This window comes from Aquarana catesbeiana, linkage group LG03 (assembly GCF_042186555.1).
Source record: "Aquarana catesbeiana isolate 2022-GZ linkage group LG03, ASM4218655v1, whole genome shotgun sequence".
Classification (NCBI taxonomy): domain Eukaryota; kingdom Metazoa; phylum Chordata; class Amphibia; order Anura; family Ranidae; genus Aquarana; species Aquarana catesbeiana.
Genome location: NC_133326.1, coordinates 89,582,863 through 89,597,934, shown reverse-complemented (window position 1 = coordinate 89,597,934; position 15,072 = coordinate 89,582,863). Strand labels below are relative to the sequence as shown.

At 40.4% G+C, this 15,072-nt stretch overlaps 1 protein-coding gene across 1 annotated transcript in view; it reads right to left on the bottom strand.

Annotated features, from left to right (window-relative positions):
- Positions 1-15,072, bottom strand: part of LIPC (lipase C, hepatic type) — a 307,115-nt gene that overhangs the window by 74,302 nt on the left and 217,741 nt on the right. The window contains exons 6-8 of the mRNA XM_073618814.1: positions 12,072-12,189; positions 4,527-4,760; positions 3,847-4,089 (exon numbers count right to left, since the gene is read on the bottom strand). Coding sequence (XP_073474915.1) covers positions 3,847-4,089; positions 4,527-4,760; positions 12,072-12,189 — 595 coding nt within the window. The remainder of the gene's footprint in view (positions 1-3,846; positions 4,090-4,526; positions 4,761-12,071; positions 12,190-15,072) is intronic.

The window sequence follows — 15,072 nt, the reverse complement described above, 5'->3', positions numbered from 1 at the left end:
CCCCCCATATATTTTACTTTTTGCTATAATAAATATCCCATATTTTTTTTCAAAAAAACTACTTTTTCCTCAGTTTAGGCCAATATGTATTCTTCTACATATTTTTGGTAAAAAAATTGCAATAAGCGTATATTGACTGGTTTGCACAAAAGCTATAGTGTCTACAAAACAGGGGATAGATTTATGGCATTTTTAGTATTATTTATTTTTTTTTACTGGTAATGGCGGCGATATTGCGGCGGACAAATTGTTTACACACACAGATCCTGGTTCTCGCTCTGTCACGAGTGATTGCAGAGTGCTACCACTACACCACTGTGCCGCCCATTAGTATTTGACCATCTCTTGTATCATGTCTGCAGTATTTGACCATCTCTTGTATCATGTTCACAATCTCTGACCATCTATTGTAGTGTGTCTTACACACATACAAAAACGACATTTAAATCCTGCAAGGCTATTTAAAAACACCTGAACATATTCAAAAAATATGAGGATTTGGTCACACTATATGGCAGCCCACTTACTGCATCAAAGTAGCCCTTAATTAGTGGGTCCTACACTAATAAAAGAATGAAAGGTCCTGCGTCTCAACCATGGGAGATACACTCCTCTTTTATGGGAGAACTGAAGGGACTCCTCCTATGAACTGGTGGACACTAATAAGAGGTAATGGGGGGGGGGGGGGGGGTAGTTCTCCCATAAAGAGGAGTGTATCTCCAATGGTTGAGACGCAGGATCTTTCATTCTTTTATTAGTGTAGGACCCACTAATTAAGGGGTACTTTGATGCAGTAAGTGGGCTGCCATATAGTGTGACCAAATCCCCATTTTTTTTTAATATGTTCGGGTTTTTTTAAATATCCTTGCAGGATTTAAATGTCATTTTTTATGTGTGCGCTGTAATATTTTTACTGTTTGTTGGTCTTATCAGCACCATCTTGAATGTAAACGCATTGTAGGGTGTGCCACCCAAGTATGATTTTGTTTTTTTACACATACAGAACTCACATTGTGTGTGTGTATAATATATCTCTATATCTCTATATCTCTATATCTCTATATCTATCATTTTATGCAATAAATGGGCATGTAGCCATTTACTTTCCGGAAAGAGGGAGAGGAAAGGGGGCAAGAAAGGAAATGAGAGAGGGGAAAAAAGAGAGAATGCATGGAAAAGAGGGGGAGAGACATAATAAGAGAGAGAACAAGAAAGATAGATAGAGAGAGAGAGAGATGGGGGAAAAAAACAAGAAATTATGATAGAGAGAAATAAAGGGGAAAGAAAGGAGAACAAAGAGAAGGAGTGGTACATCCTAAAATATACCATAAGGGGTTTAATACAGTATGAGTGGAAGAGACTCGGGGAGCGCTAAATGTCCGCCGGTTAGGGGTGCAATTTACTTGCCTACCTTGGGTGCTGACAACCCCTGGGGCTGGTATGAAATTATTTCCAGGGCTGGTTTTTATTCCCAGTCCGGCCCTGCCTATTTTGGGATATACTGACTGAGAGTCAGAGAGACCCCTCCCTCCCACATGGGATATATACTGAGAGACCCCTATTATGGGATATACTAACTAATAAAATAGGAGGTCTCTCAGTATATCCATAATAGGGGGTCTCAGTATATATCCCATAATAGGGGGTTTCTCACTCTCAGTATATCCCATAATAAGGTGTCTCTCAGACTAAGTATATATCCAATAATAGGGTGTTAGGGGCCCTATTATGGGGTATATACTGAGATGTATAGTGTGACAAAGAGAAAAAGTGACTGATCAGCACAAAAGCCAATAAAATATAATAATATCCCAATAAAAATGAATGGGACAGTGGCATGGTGTTGCGTGCATCCCTGTGCTGGTAAAAGACGGCCCTGCACAAGAGACACATATCTGCAGCACCATGTATGATTGGGCCATAAATGAGACCTCAGGATGCATGAGTTCACTGTCCTTTTACGATGATCATCATTATCATAATCATAATCACACAATACAGGTGTTCTGGTTCAATGCACCTACACTGTGTGATTAATATTATGATAATGATGATGATCAAATCTGGCTGCTGTATAAATCAATCATACGCAAGAGGGGCTGCATGGCAAAGGTGAAGGGGGGGGGGTGTTTTAATCACTGTAAGTTTATGGAGAAAAATTATTCTCTGCAGTGATCATCCCCACTTTCCTCACACTTTAACATCCTGCTGTGCTGCCTGTCCCTCTCTGTGTCTTAATGGCTGCTGGCGATTTGGTTGAAAGAACCTGCCCTCTCGTCAGCACCTACTTGCTGAAGGAGGCAGACAGTGAAGAAACTGCTTACTGACTGTTCTGTCGACTCGAGTGCCCTTTGACTGATATCACTCCGCCGAGCCGGCCTGGCTGGTGCTGTGTCGAGAAGTGCCAGAGACGAACGGCGCATGTGCTGTACGGAACAGCACAATAGCTGATTTTACGATCAGCTGTTGTGACGGCGAGACGGTGCCTGCCCACAATAGCCGACAGAATACATTTTTCTGTCAGATTGTGCCCCGCGCTCCCCTGACGAGTTCATGTCAGCGAGGGGATTTCTACATGTTGTGGGCAGATTTATAAATGATGAGCAGCTGGAGGTGGAATTTTTTAAGATGCCCAGTGCTGCAAAACAAAACTTTTGTATGCTATCCTTCGAAGAGCACTGGGCATCTTCAAAATTCCACCTCCAACTACCCATCATTTATAAATCCGCCTACAACATGTAGAAATCTGCCCCTCGCCGACATGAACTCGCCATGGGAGCACAAGGCACAATCTGACAGAAAATGTATTTTGTCAGCTATTGTGCGCAGGTGCCGTCTCGCCGTCACAACAGCTGTTCCGTACGGTGCATGCTCAGTACAACCCGGGCACTTCTCGATAGCAGGCACTTTTTGACAGAACACCAGAACCTTAATCTGATTTTCGGGAAATGCGGCACTGGATGGTGTTAATCTGCTGCAGCACGGACCCTTAAAAAAAAAAAGTCCCTCCATGCTGCAGCCTCCTGAGCCCCTCTGAAGGAACTGATAGGGCCCAGGATATGATTTTGACTACCTGGGAGCTGCGCGGAACCCGGGGACACCTCCTCTCCTCTGTTCTGGCTCAGGGAACAATTTAGGGAGCTCAATAGGTGGGCCAGGTTGATATTTCGGCCCACCCAATTGAGCTCCATATAACTCAATAGGAAACTGGCAAGCAGCCAATAAGCGTGCAGAAACAGTTTGCTCAGTGTTCCTAAATACACTTGTAAATTATTTTTCAGACGGACGTCCTGTTGCTAGGCAGATTAGAAAAAAAAGTCTAATCATAGACATTTTTTTCTAATCTACCTAGCAGCAGCAGCAGAGAGAGAGATATAACAATGGGGAAGGGAACTGAAAGTGCAGGACTAGCATTTAAAGGCACAGAACACATTTTACAACAGAAAAAATAATTAATAAAAATGATTTTATAGTTTATTTTTATTTATTTATTTTCCTGCAACAAAAACTGGTGGGACACTGCTCCAGGAGCATCTATGAGCCTCCACTGGTCCTTTGTAAAAAAGTGGGACCAATAGCACAAATTGCACAAATCAATTGTTAACAGATCCACATTATTCTTCTGCACAGCATATCACATATACTACACACCTTGTTTTAAAATATAGTTATAGTATATTTCTTTGATTGAATAATTATAATTACAAGTATATGGAGGATTTTATGTCTCTATTCAGGTTTGTAGAATCTGACAAACAGGGGATCCCTTTGGATGAAATGGTTTGCTGACTGGTTGATGTTCATATTGTACTAACCTGTTTTGTTTTTTTTTTTTGCTCCACTTACCTTTGTATGGCATTTGTGATCGTGTCTTCAGAAAGAGTCTACGTCCAGGGTACATTTTCTTTGAAATAAGATTATACCCCAAGGCAACACAGCCATGTCGCTGACAGTTTAGGCACATGCCCTTCTCAAAGGTATCATAATCTTTACACTCGTATGCCATGCTGTTCTTGTCTTCATTCTTTATGGAATCTATGAACAAGTTGACTGATCTCTCATGAGCACACTTGACTGATTCAGAGAATCCTTATGATAAAGAAAAAAAAAAAAATAGAAACAATTTGGTCATGATTATGAGTAATTATTTGGGCACATAAGGTAGCCCTGGCACTTGGTACAGATCTGGCCTCTATATTCAGGCTCCATCGGGCACATTTTGTCATGGGGAACCAAATGTAAGAGATTTGATCCAGTTAACCACATGTTGAAGCTCACTGAAATGGGTTTGGATGTTATGTACCATGTAGATTTTGCTCGGAAACACCATTGAACACGTGACACCCAACCCCATACACTGGGGATTCTAGATTGTAAACCTTTCTCCAAATATCCAAATCAATTAATAAAGCTTTGACTCAAGTTTGGCTTTAAATTGGGAAGTAGCTAAATAATTACTGAGCAGTGCTGTTGTAATCATCACACTATAATACATATTGTAACAGATTGTAGATTTAGTTTCTTACCAAGGACACCATGCTCCACTAAATGGTTGTATATGTCTCTGAACTGGCAGCCAGGTTGTATGTTGCCTCCATTGGGATAAAAATCATAGTGGCCAACTGGTTGGTTAATGCCAACGCTTAATCCTATATGCTGTTGTGTGTTTGTATGGATTGCATCAACAAGAGTTGCATCATCTGGAGACAAGCGATCTGTTACAGACATTCCTTCAAATAAAGGGCCGGCTGGATCAAGTCCTACAAAAAACATACATGCACTGTGTTTATTTACATGCACATGACATGTAAAAAAAAATAATCAATTATTACAGCTCTAATAGAAAAAAAATAAACATGTTTAGTAAGTGTTGCGTTATATGATGCATTGAAGATGTAGAATATCTGGATAATAAAGGTACATGTTGTATATAACCTACTTTAAAAAAAAAAACCTTTTATTCAAATGCTAATCTTCTCTAATGTTATATACACTATATTACCAAAAGTATTGGAACGCCTGCCTTTACACACACATGAAATTTAATGGCATCCGAGTTTTAGTCCGTATTATTCAATATTGAGTTGGCTCACCCTTTACAGCTATACCAGCTTCAACTCTTCTGGGAAGGCTGTCCACAAGGTTTAGGAGCGTGTCTATGGAAATGTTTGACCATTCATCCAGAAGCGCATTTATGAGGTCAGGCACTGATGTTGAATGAGAAGGCCTGGCTCGCACTCTCCACTCTAATTCATCCCAAAGATGTTCTATCGGGTTGAGGTCAGGACTCTGTCAGTCAAGTTCCTCCACCCCAAACTCACTCATCCATGTCTTTATGGACCTCCTCTGGGCATAATATACTCCTGACCCCCTGCACTACTGCATTACTTACTATTGACCTCTGAACTCTGTGTTATATACTACTGACCTCTAAACTCTGGGTTACCTATGCCTCACCCTAGCACTCTGTGTTTCATATTCCTGATCTCTGCACTGTGCATTATATACATACTATTGACATGTGATCTCAGTGTTACGTGCTAATGACCTCTGCACTCTGTGTTACTTACTCCTGACTTCTGCACTCTGCATTACATACTACTCACCTCTGAACACTGTGTTAACTACTCCTGAGCTCTGCAATCTGCATAACTTACTACTGAGCTCTGAACTCTGTGTTACATACTACTGACCTCTGAACTTTGCGTTACTTACTCCTCACCCCTTCACATTACATTACCTCCCACTGAACTCAGAGCTTGGAGTTACATGCAACCAACCTCTGAACACTGCATTACTTAACACTGACCCCTGAACTCCTCATACTTCCCTTACTTTTTAATGATGCCTTGCTAGGTTAGCTTAACAAAAAGTGTGCCCTGGTGATCTTTGATTTCTTTCATGTTGTTAGGGTAGATCTCAAGGGGTTGCCTATCCCCACACTAAAAGGAATATATAGAAATGACATACCTTGATTCTATGTTTAGTTTATATTATATATGTAAACAGGGCAATAAAAACTTGTTCATTACATACACATTCTCTGCTTCCTACTTGCAGAGCTGCATAATGGTTCTCCTTTTTTTGCTTAATCATACCATGAAGTTCAATGAGTTCGTTGTCTCATTAAAACAATGCACTCCCCCTGAGGTATTCTTAGCTGTTAAACCTGCGGTAAAGTAATTATATTTTTCAAGTAAAAATTAGACAAAGTTACTTAACACTCTCAACACACATTATTCCAAATAGGCATATCTGAAAAATAAGCAAGTGAAAATATGCCTCTGCCACGGCTGTGCTGCCAGAAGGCCACACTGTTTCCAAGAAAATCCTGTCTGAAGTCCCCTGGGAAACCAAGATTTCCAGAATTGTTTATCTCCTTGGTACCCCTCAGCACTCAGTGGTTGCTCCTACTGACCTCTACTTTTCTACAGGACAAAGCAGTGATGTGGAGGTTAGTGGAAGATACAACTTAGTGCTACTTGGAACCAAAGCGATTGACACGCCCAGTTTCCTAGTGCACTTTATTTTGAGAATCCTTTCCATCCCTGTTGGACCTTCTTAAAGCGTATGTAGAGCTCAGAAATATCCTTTTATTTTTGGATAGAGTACAGAAGGGTTAAAACTCCTGTCATTGTATTGCTTGCTGTCTGTGTAAAAAAGTAACTTATAGCAGCCAACTATTCAGTGTCCTGCATTTACTGCATCTTTACCTTACTGAATAAGCCCTTTTTATATAGAACTAACTACAGCTGCCTTTTTTAAAGGCTTTCCCACTTTTAGCACCAGTAAAAGCGTGACTAATTAAATACATTGTAGAAAAATAGACATGTGTTCAATTAGTTTGCAGACCATTTAACAGATAATGTATAGGATGCTCTAAGGCAGTCATTTAGGACAGAAAATTAGGATATTGTTTGATTGTTAATGTTATGTTTATGGAACTGAGTTGCAGCATGCATGTACTAATCCAGTGCAATCATTAATACAAAACATTTTGAAATGTAAAATGATCTAAAATAAATCTAATTCTTCCTTCAGTTAAAAATTAATGCAGAGTTATAGTAACACAAATTATTAATTTGCACCTACACATTATAGGATTAATGTGAATTTGATGTTCTTTTAGTAAATTATTAATTCCAGAGAAGACATTAGCTTTTCCAGGACTGGAAAAGAAAATCCCCAATGTCTCTACATTCCCAACCTGCTTCTAGCTATTCATTAAAAAAAAAAAAAAAACAAAACATTTAAAGGTCTGGTTAACACTAGTACAATTTCTGACGCAAATTTCACTTGCACAGGATCACATTGTTTTCAATTGTGCCTGTTCACATCAATGAGGCTCTGTGCAGTGAAATTTTGGAAAAGGTTTTTGTATTATTTTGGTGTGATTTACAGTGCTTTTTGACCCCTTAGAATATGCAGGCCGCATCCAAAACACAACCAAGTTGCAAAAAAGTTGCACTGAAATCGGATCACATAGAGATCGGATTGCATTGCAGATGTATGAACTTAGTCTTACATAAGTATGCTGTTACTTGATGATCCAAGGTACCTCATCCAATACTGGAAAGCAGTAATTTGAAATTTGAAGACCCTGTGAGGACCCTTTGATGGACACTTCTGGAAGCCAATAGGCAGCATTCACATCAGCAGGAAGTGGCATGGCCACTGCAAGAAGGACCCTCCCACACTACAGACCAGAAGAAAGTAGGATTTGGACTACCAGCCTATAACACTACCGGTGTACACTACCGGTGTTTTAGGCAAGCAATTCATTTTTTTTGTTTTCAATTTTAAAATTATTGCTAAACTAAAGGTTAGTGGAATGGATAAAGAAAACAATTTTTTTTTTAACTGGAAACTAACTTTAATGTTGCCCTCTACTCACTATATTGTAATGGGAATCCCAAGTCAATCCTATCTGGCAACTAAACTAGTGTTGCATGGATTCCTAGATCATCTGTTATATACACAGAAAATGCTACCCATCCTCAGCTAGACATGTGGTCATCGCTTTTGATATCTGCTTCATCTTGAAGCTGGCACAGAAGATGTGACAATGACATGTTGAAGCTGGCACAGAAGATGTGACAATGAATGAGTCCATCAGAATAAGTGGAGAATTCTGAAAACAGAGCTCAAATACTATATATAGCCTCAAGCCAAAAATAATAGTAGGTGCTGCAGTGAGAGCATAATTAGTGACGCATTAGAACTCATGTAAAACTTTCTCTTTCTATCAGTAAGATGCCTGCAGGCTGTGCCAATAGGTAAGATTGCTACCTTGCTTATGGGCTTCCTAAATATTCTCTTGCTGGTACACTAGAAAAACAGTGCAAGGCTCCAGAATGTACATCACTATTCTGTATCCCTATAGATCAGTGGTTCTCAACTCCTGTCCTCAGGACCCACTACCAGGCCAGGTTTGCAAGATAACTGAAATACATCACAGGTGATATAATTTGCTGCTCAGTGATTGCGGTATTCTAGTCTGCATCTCCCCCAAGGTAATACTTAAAATCTGGCCTGTTGGTGGGTCCTGAGGACTGGAGTTGAGAACCACTGCTATAGATCCTAGCATCAACACCATTAACAATTAGTAGAAAGAAGGCTTACTGCTGACAGTGAAGACTATGAATGCAATTCCAATATGTATAGTCTCATATAGCCCTATATAGACATCTGTACTTCAGCAGCCACATATGTATCTTACTAGTTGCTTTGCCATCCTTAAAGTCCCATTCTTTTACCATGTTCATGAATATGGCATTGTCATCACGAAAGATTATATATTCCGAAAACTTTTGCAGTGCCAGTTACCTGGTTGACAATATTTTTTTGTGTGGTGTCTATTTATTCTTGTATACTTCTTGTACTGTACACTTGTAACTTGTATACACGTACCTTTGATGATGGCTCTTTAGTGCTCTAAATTCTGTGCTCTAAGTTCTGTGAATAAGTAAACAGGTAATGCTAGAAACTAGCATTTTGTAGTAAATTTGGGTGCCATATTGGGCACTTTCACCCCCTTCCTGCCCAGGCCAATTTTCAGCTTTCAGTGCTGTCACACTATGAATGACAACACTGCATTCAAATTAAGGTTTTATTATTTTTTTTTTAGACAGAGTTTTCTTCTGGCGGTATTTAATCACCACTGGTTTTAAATTTTTTTGATAAACAAACAAATATAAAGTCAGAAAATTTTGAAAAAATACAAACATTTTTCTTAGTTTCTGTTATAAAATTTAGCAAATATGTAATTTTTCTTCTTCACTGATGGGGACTGATAGGCTGCACTGATGGGCATTGATGAGGCTGCACTGACGGGCACTGACGAGGCAGCACTGATTGGCACTGTTGAGGCTGCACTGAAGAGCATGGATGAGGCTGCACTGATGGGCACTGATAAGCTGCACTGATGTGTACTGATTGGCACTGATGTGGCTGCACTGATAAGGTGTCACTGATAGGTAGCAATGATGGGGACTGATAGGGGGCACTGATAAGCTGCACTAATGGGCACTGATTGGCACTAATTGGAGCTGCACTGATCATCAAGGCTCTGATGATCAGTGCCCTAATTATCAGTGTAAATAATGTGTTGACAGCCTTGCCGAATATCGGCTCTCCTTTCCTCACATGGGCACAGCGCTGATGACCAGCAAGTCTGTTTACATGTAATCAGCTGTGAATGGACATAGCTGATCACATGATAAAGGGGGCTGTGATTGGACCTTTACCCCGATCTGTGATCAGTCAGAGGGACCATGGATGCCCTCCCAGAACTAGACGACCATACTGTAGCAGTCTTTTGGCTATAGGGTAGAATTTAAGTGGTTAATCATACATTTTTAAAACAAAAAACTTTATTTTTCTGGAAGTATAACTAAAGCCAATCCTTTTATTTTGTTTTGAATAAATTAGAGGAAGGGCTAAAACCCCCATCAGTTTTTTTGCCATTTCTATCTCATTAGGGAGATTTTCCCTTCTCTGTTTGTCCTGTAGACTCAACAGTAAGTGAGAGGTTATCTTTCTGAAGTGAGAGAAATCCCCTTTTAGGCAGTTGTCTTGGGAACATGTATTACCATTTGAAGATTTCCTCTCTATTCCTTTTCTGGTGGCAACTCAGAATTGTAAATTTATTCTGATTTTCATTCCCAGGGATACTGGTGATGAGGGAAATTAACCACTTGCTTACTGGGCACTTAAACCCCCCTCCTGTCCAGACCAATTTTCAGCTTTCAGCGCTGATGCACTTTGAATGACAATTGCACGGTCATACAACACTGTACCCAAATGAAATTATAATATTTTCCTCACAAATAGAGCTTTCTTTTGGTGGTATTTGATTGATCACCTCTGCGGTTTTTATTTTTTGTTAAAAAAATGTAAAAAGGCTGAATTTTTTAAAAACATTTTTATATCTTTTTATATTTTGTTATAAAATTTTGCAAACAGGTAATTTTTCTTCTTCATTGATGTACGCTGATGAGGCAGCACTGATGGGCACTGATAGGTGGCAGTGATGGGCACTGATGGGTCGCAATAATGGTCACTGGTTGGTTACACTGATTGGCAGCACTGCTAGGTGGCACTGATTGGCACCACTGGTGGGCATTGATAGGTGGCACTTGTGGGCATTGATAGGTGGCACTCATGGGCATTGATAGGTGGCACTGGTGGGCACTGTGGGCACAGGCAGGTGGCACTAGCAAGGGGTACTGGTGGGCACAGATGAGGCAGAATTGCTTCTTCCTCTTCGGGACCAATGTCGGTGATTGGCTTTTTTTTCAGCGTGAGGAGAAAAAAAAAGATTACTGAGCTTTTGTTTACATCATGTGATCAGCTGTCATTAGTTGACAGCTGATCATGTAGTAAGGGGTGGGGATTGGCCCCTTATTTGGATCTGTGATCACCCGAGTCTCAGTGACTCGGTGATCACTGCGCGTGCAGGGAGCGTGCAAAGGGGAGGCCATCATATGAACTCCTCCCGGAAATTCAGGTCCGCGCTGTGGCCCTCATTCGGCTATAGTGCGGACACCAAGTGGTTAAAGAGGGTGACTTTCCCTAACAGGGGCCCAGGGAGCATAAAAACCTGACAGTGGCTCTAAACCCTGACCACTTTATTTAAATCTAAGTAAAATAGTTTTCTCTTTAGTTATACTTTACAATGTAGACTTTGCAATAGTGGTGCAGCACAAGTATGTTTTAAGGGTACATGTATTTAAAAGGAATTTTAAAGTAAAGATAGCCCCCAAACAGTAGGCAGAAGAATGTGCCAACTTCCAACCCCTCCACTCTGTGGTCTGCAGAAGCTCCTTTGCAAATACTGACTTTCTGAAAGGCTTTGACATGCCCTCTGCCTGACAGTACTCTGAATGACAATGAATGGCTGAGTACTGTTGTATGTGCGAGGAAGGGTAGTGTATATTATCCCCCTTCTCAAAAAGTAATGGGACTTTGTAAAGGTTTGACTATATGGAAAATAGGTACAATCTGACATCTCATGGTGATTACAGTCCTGTGGGGGTTAGTTTAGCAGTAACATTTCATTTATAGCAGCCATTTACTTTTATGATATTTTCTCATAGTACAGGCTTCTTTCACACGGACTGTTCGTTCAGGTCCACCTGTCAGTTTTTTAGGCGGACCTGAACGGACCCTCCATAGACATCTATGGAGCGTCAGATGTCAGCGGTGACATGTCCACTGACATCCGACCCACTCTGATCCGAAAAAGTGTAATGGAGGAAAAACCTACTTTTCCATCCATTTTCGGATCGGATCGGGTGACGACGGACTCTACGGTCCGTCATCACCCGATCCCCCACAGTGTGCAGCGACGGACCTGTCATTTTCCTGCTCAGCGGGGATCATCACTGATCCGCCCCATGTGAAAGAGCCCTTACTTTCCCTGTTTTAAAACCAACATGCCATTGTAATATGATAATCTGAAATGTATACTATTTATCACACAAAGCAACAAAAATGATTGTAAGTAGTAGTAATCAGTACGGGACTGTGATGCTTTGTGTTGTGCAGTGTTGTAAATAATTAGAAATTACCTGTAATTCTTCCAATCTTGTTCGATCCATTCAGATAGCTGCCAGCAAATCCTGAAACATGAGCTCCAAGGCTGTACCCAATCAAGTGAACATCACTTCTTGGAAACTGAACAGATGACTAGAAAACATCATGAATTACAGATCTAAGACAGCAGCAGGATGAGGACAGAATTATGAATAATAATAAAGCAAAATTATATTTGTAATTATGACCATGTGTTAAATCTATCTAATATTAGTATTAAAAAGAGGTATTCTAGATTATCTGTTAATAGTTTTAATTTAATCACAAGGTAAGCTGAGTCATGAGTGAGTCCAGAAATACAATAAACCATTATCTTATGAGCTTTATGGAACTAGAAAGACAAATATATTTGATCGATAGTCTTAAGATATCAAGTCCACATTCCTATATGCTCCCAGAGTGAAATACTCATCATTTACCTAACAAAGTACTACTGCTCTGTATACATAAAATGCAAGAAAGCATATTAAAGAAACACCAGACATAAATAAAATTAAAGTTAAAAAAGTACCAAACATCTGGCTGGTTGTTATAGACATCATCATACGTTTTCTCTAAAGTGCACCTGTATACTGACTGTGGACAGTAAACTATTTACATATTCTTAACAAGCTGTAAACAGCTTCAAATCAAACCATCCCTCATCTTTCTAGCTGGGTTTCATATGAAGTTTCAAAGATCCCCATGATGATGTCACTATGCAAGTGTGCCATCTCCAATGACATCATTAGGCATGTACCTTACTTCCATGCCATTACCAAAATTGTATGTTATGTTTGTGACATCACTACAAAAAAATGTATCAGATTTAAAAAAAATATTGGCCAATCATATTACAGGATAAGTATTTGAAAATGGCATTAAACACATACCCAAGTATGATAAATTGGAGTGGAAGTAATCTTCAAGATAAATTGGTGCATAGCCATTTCAGAATAAATTAAAGGGGTGAGGAGAAAACAAAGAACTGCTTACCACAACCACCAAAAGGAACACATCACTGTGGTCATTGCAAAGCTTGCCAATGTATGGCCACCATAAAGGAATTTATAAGCTTAAAGTGTGGGTCTTTAGTACCGACTGATTTTGTATGATAAAATTGGTAAGTGTGGCAAACAATTTTTGCTAACTCCTCTTTGTGGGCAAAACATTTAGACAGCTGAGTAGAAGAAATATATAGCCATGAATGATAAAGCCATTCCATGTAAAATAAATTGCTTATAGTTATGGGGCCTTCAATTGGTATAAATGGGCTACAGACAAGGTATTGATTTAGTTAAAGCGGTTACATACAGAAGCAGATTGAATTTTCACCCTCAATTAAAAAACTCCAAATGGTTTTAACGAGGGCTTTATTTATCTCCTGTTTGTGTACACAGTAGAAATAAGGATCATACACTGCTCAAAAAAAGAACACTTTTTAATCAGAACATAGCATCAAGTCAATTAAACTCCTGGGATATTAATCTGGTCAGTTAAGTAGCAGAGGGGGTTGTTAATCAGTTTCAGTTGCTTTGGTGTTAATGAAATTATCAACAGGTGCACTAGAGGGAAAACAATGAGACAACCTCCAAAACAGGAATAGTTTTACAGGTGGAGGCCACTGCATTTTTTTCTGACTGTTTTTCACTAGTTTTGCATTTGGCTAGGGTCAGTGTCACTACTGGCAGCATGAGTTGATACCTGGACCCTATAGAGTTTGCACAGGAAGTCCAACTCCTCCAGGATGGCACATCAAAATTTGCCATTGCCAGAAGGTTTGCTGTGTCTCCCAGCACAGTTTCAAGAGCATGGTTGATATTCCAGGAGACAGGCAGTTACTCTAGGAGAGCTGAACATGGCTATATCCTTAACTCATCAGCAGGACCGGTATCTGCTCCTTTGTGTAAGCCACTGCCAGAGCTCTACAAAATGACCTCCAGCAGGCCACTGGTGTGAATGTCTCTGACCAAACAATCAGAACCATGAGGGTGGCCTGAGGGCCTTATGCCCCCTAGTGGGCTCTGTGCTCACTGCCCGGCACTGTGGAGCTTGATTGGCATTTGCCATTGAACACCAGAATTGGCAAGTCTGCCACTGGTGCCCTGTGCTTTTCACAGATGAGAGCAGGTTTACCCTGAGCACATGTGACAGACTTGAAAGGGTCTGGAGAAGCCGTGGAGAACGTTGTGCTGCCTGTAACATCATTCAGCTTGACCGGTTTGGTGGTTGGTCAGCAATGGTCTGGGGAGGCATATCCATGGGAAGATGCATAGACCTCTACATGGCACCCTGACTGCCATTAGGTTTTGGGATGAAATCCCAAAGACCCATCCATAGACCCATTGTCAGACCCTACGCTGTGTAGTGGGTCCTGAGTTCCTCCTGGTGCACGACAATGCCAGGCCTCATGTGGTGAAAGTATGCAGCCAGTTCCTGGAGGAATGAAGGAATTGATAACATTGAATGGCCCCGATGCTTGCCTGACCTAAATCCAATAGAAGACCACTAGGACATTATGTGTCGGTCCATCCGACACTGCCAGGTTGCACCTCAGTCTGTTCAGAAGCTTAGTGATGCCCTGGTCCAGATCTGGGTGGAAATACCCCAGGACACCATCCGTTGTCTCATTAGGAGCATGCCCCAACGTTGTAAGGCATGCATACAAGCACGTGGGGGCCATACAAACTACTGAGTACCATTTTGAGTTGCTGCAATGAAATTTCAGCAAAATGGACTAGCCTGCGGCATAATTTTTTCACTTTGATTTTCAGGGTGTTTTTGAATTCAGCCCTCTGTAGGTTGATAGTTTTAATTTCCATCAAACGATGTGGCATTCTTTTGTCCCAAACACATTACCCAGTTCATATCAGTATAGATATCCAGCATGATATTTTTCCCCATTGAGATCTGATGTGTTTTCAAAGTGTTCCTTACATTTTTTTGAGCAGTGTATAGAAAGTGAAGTGCGTAGAAGTTCTGTAGAAAGTGAAGTGC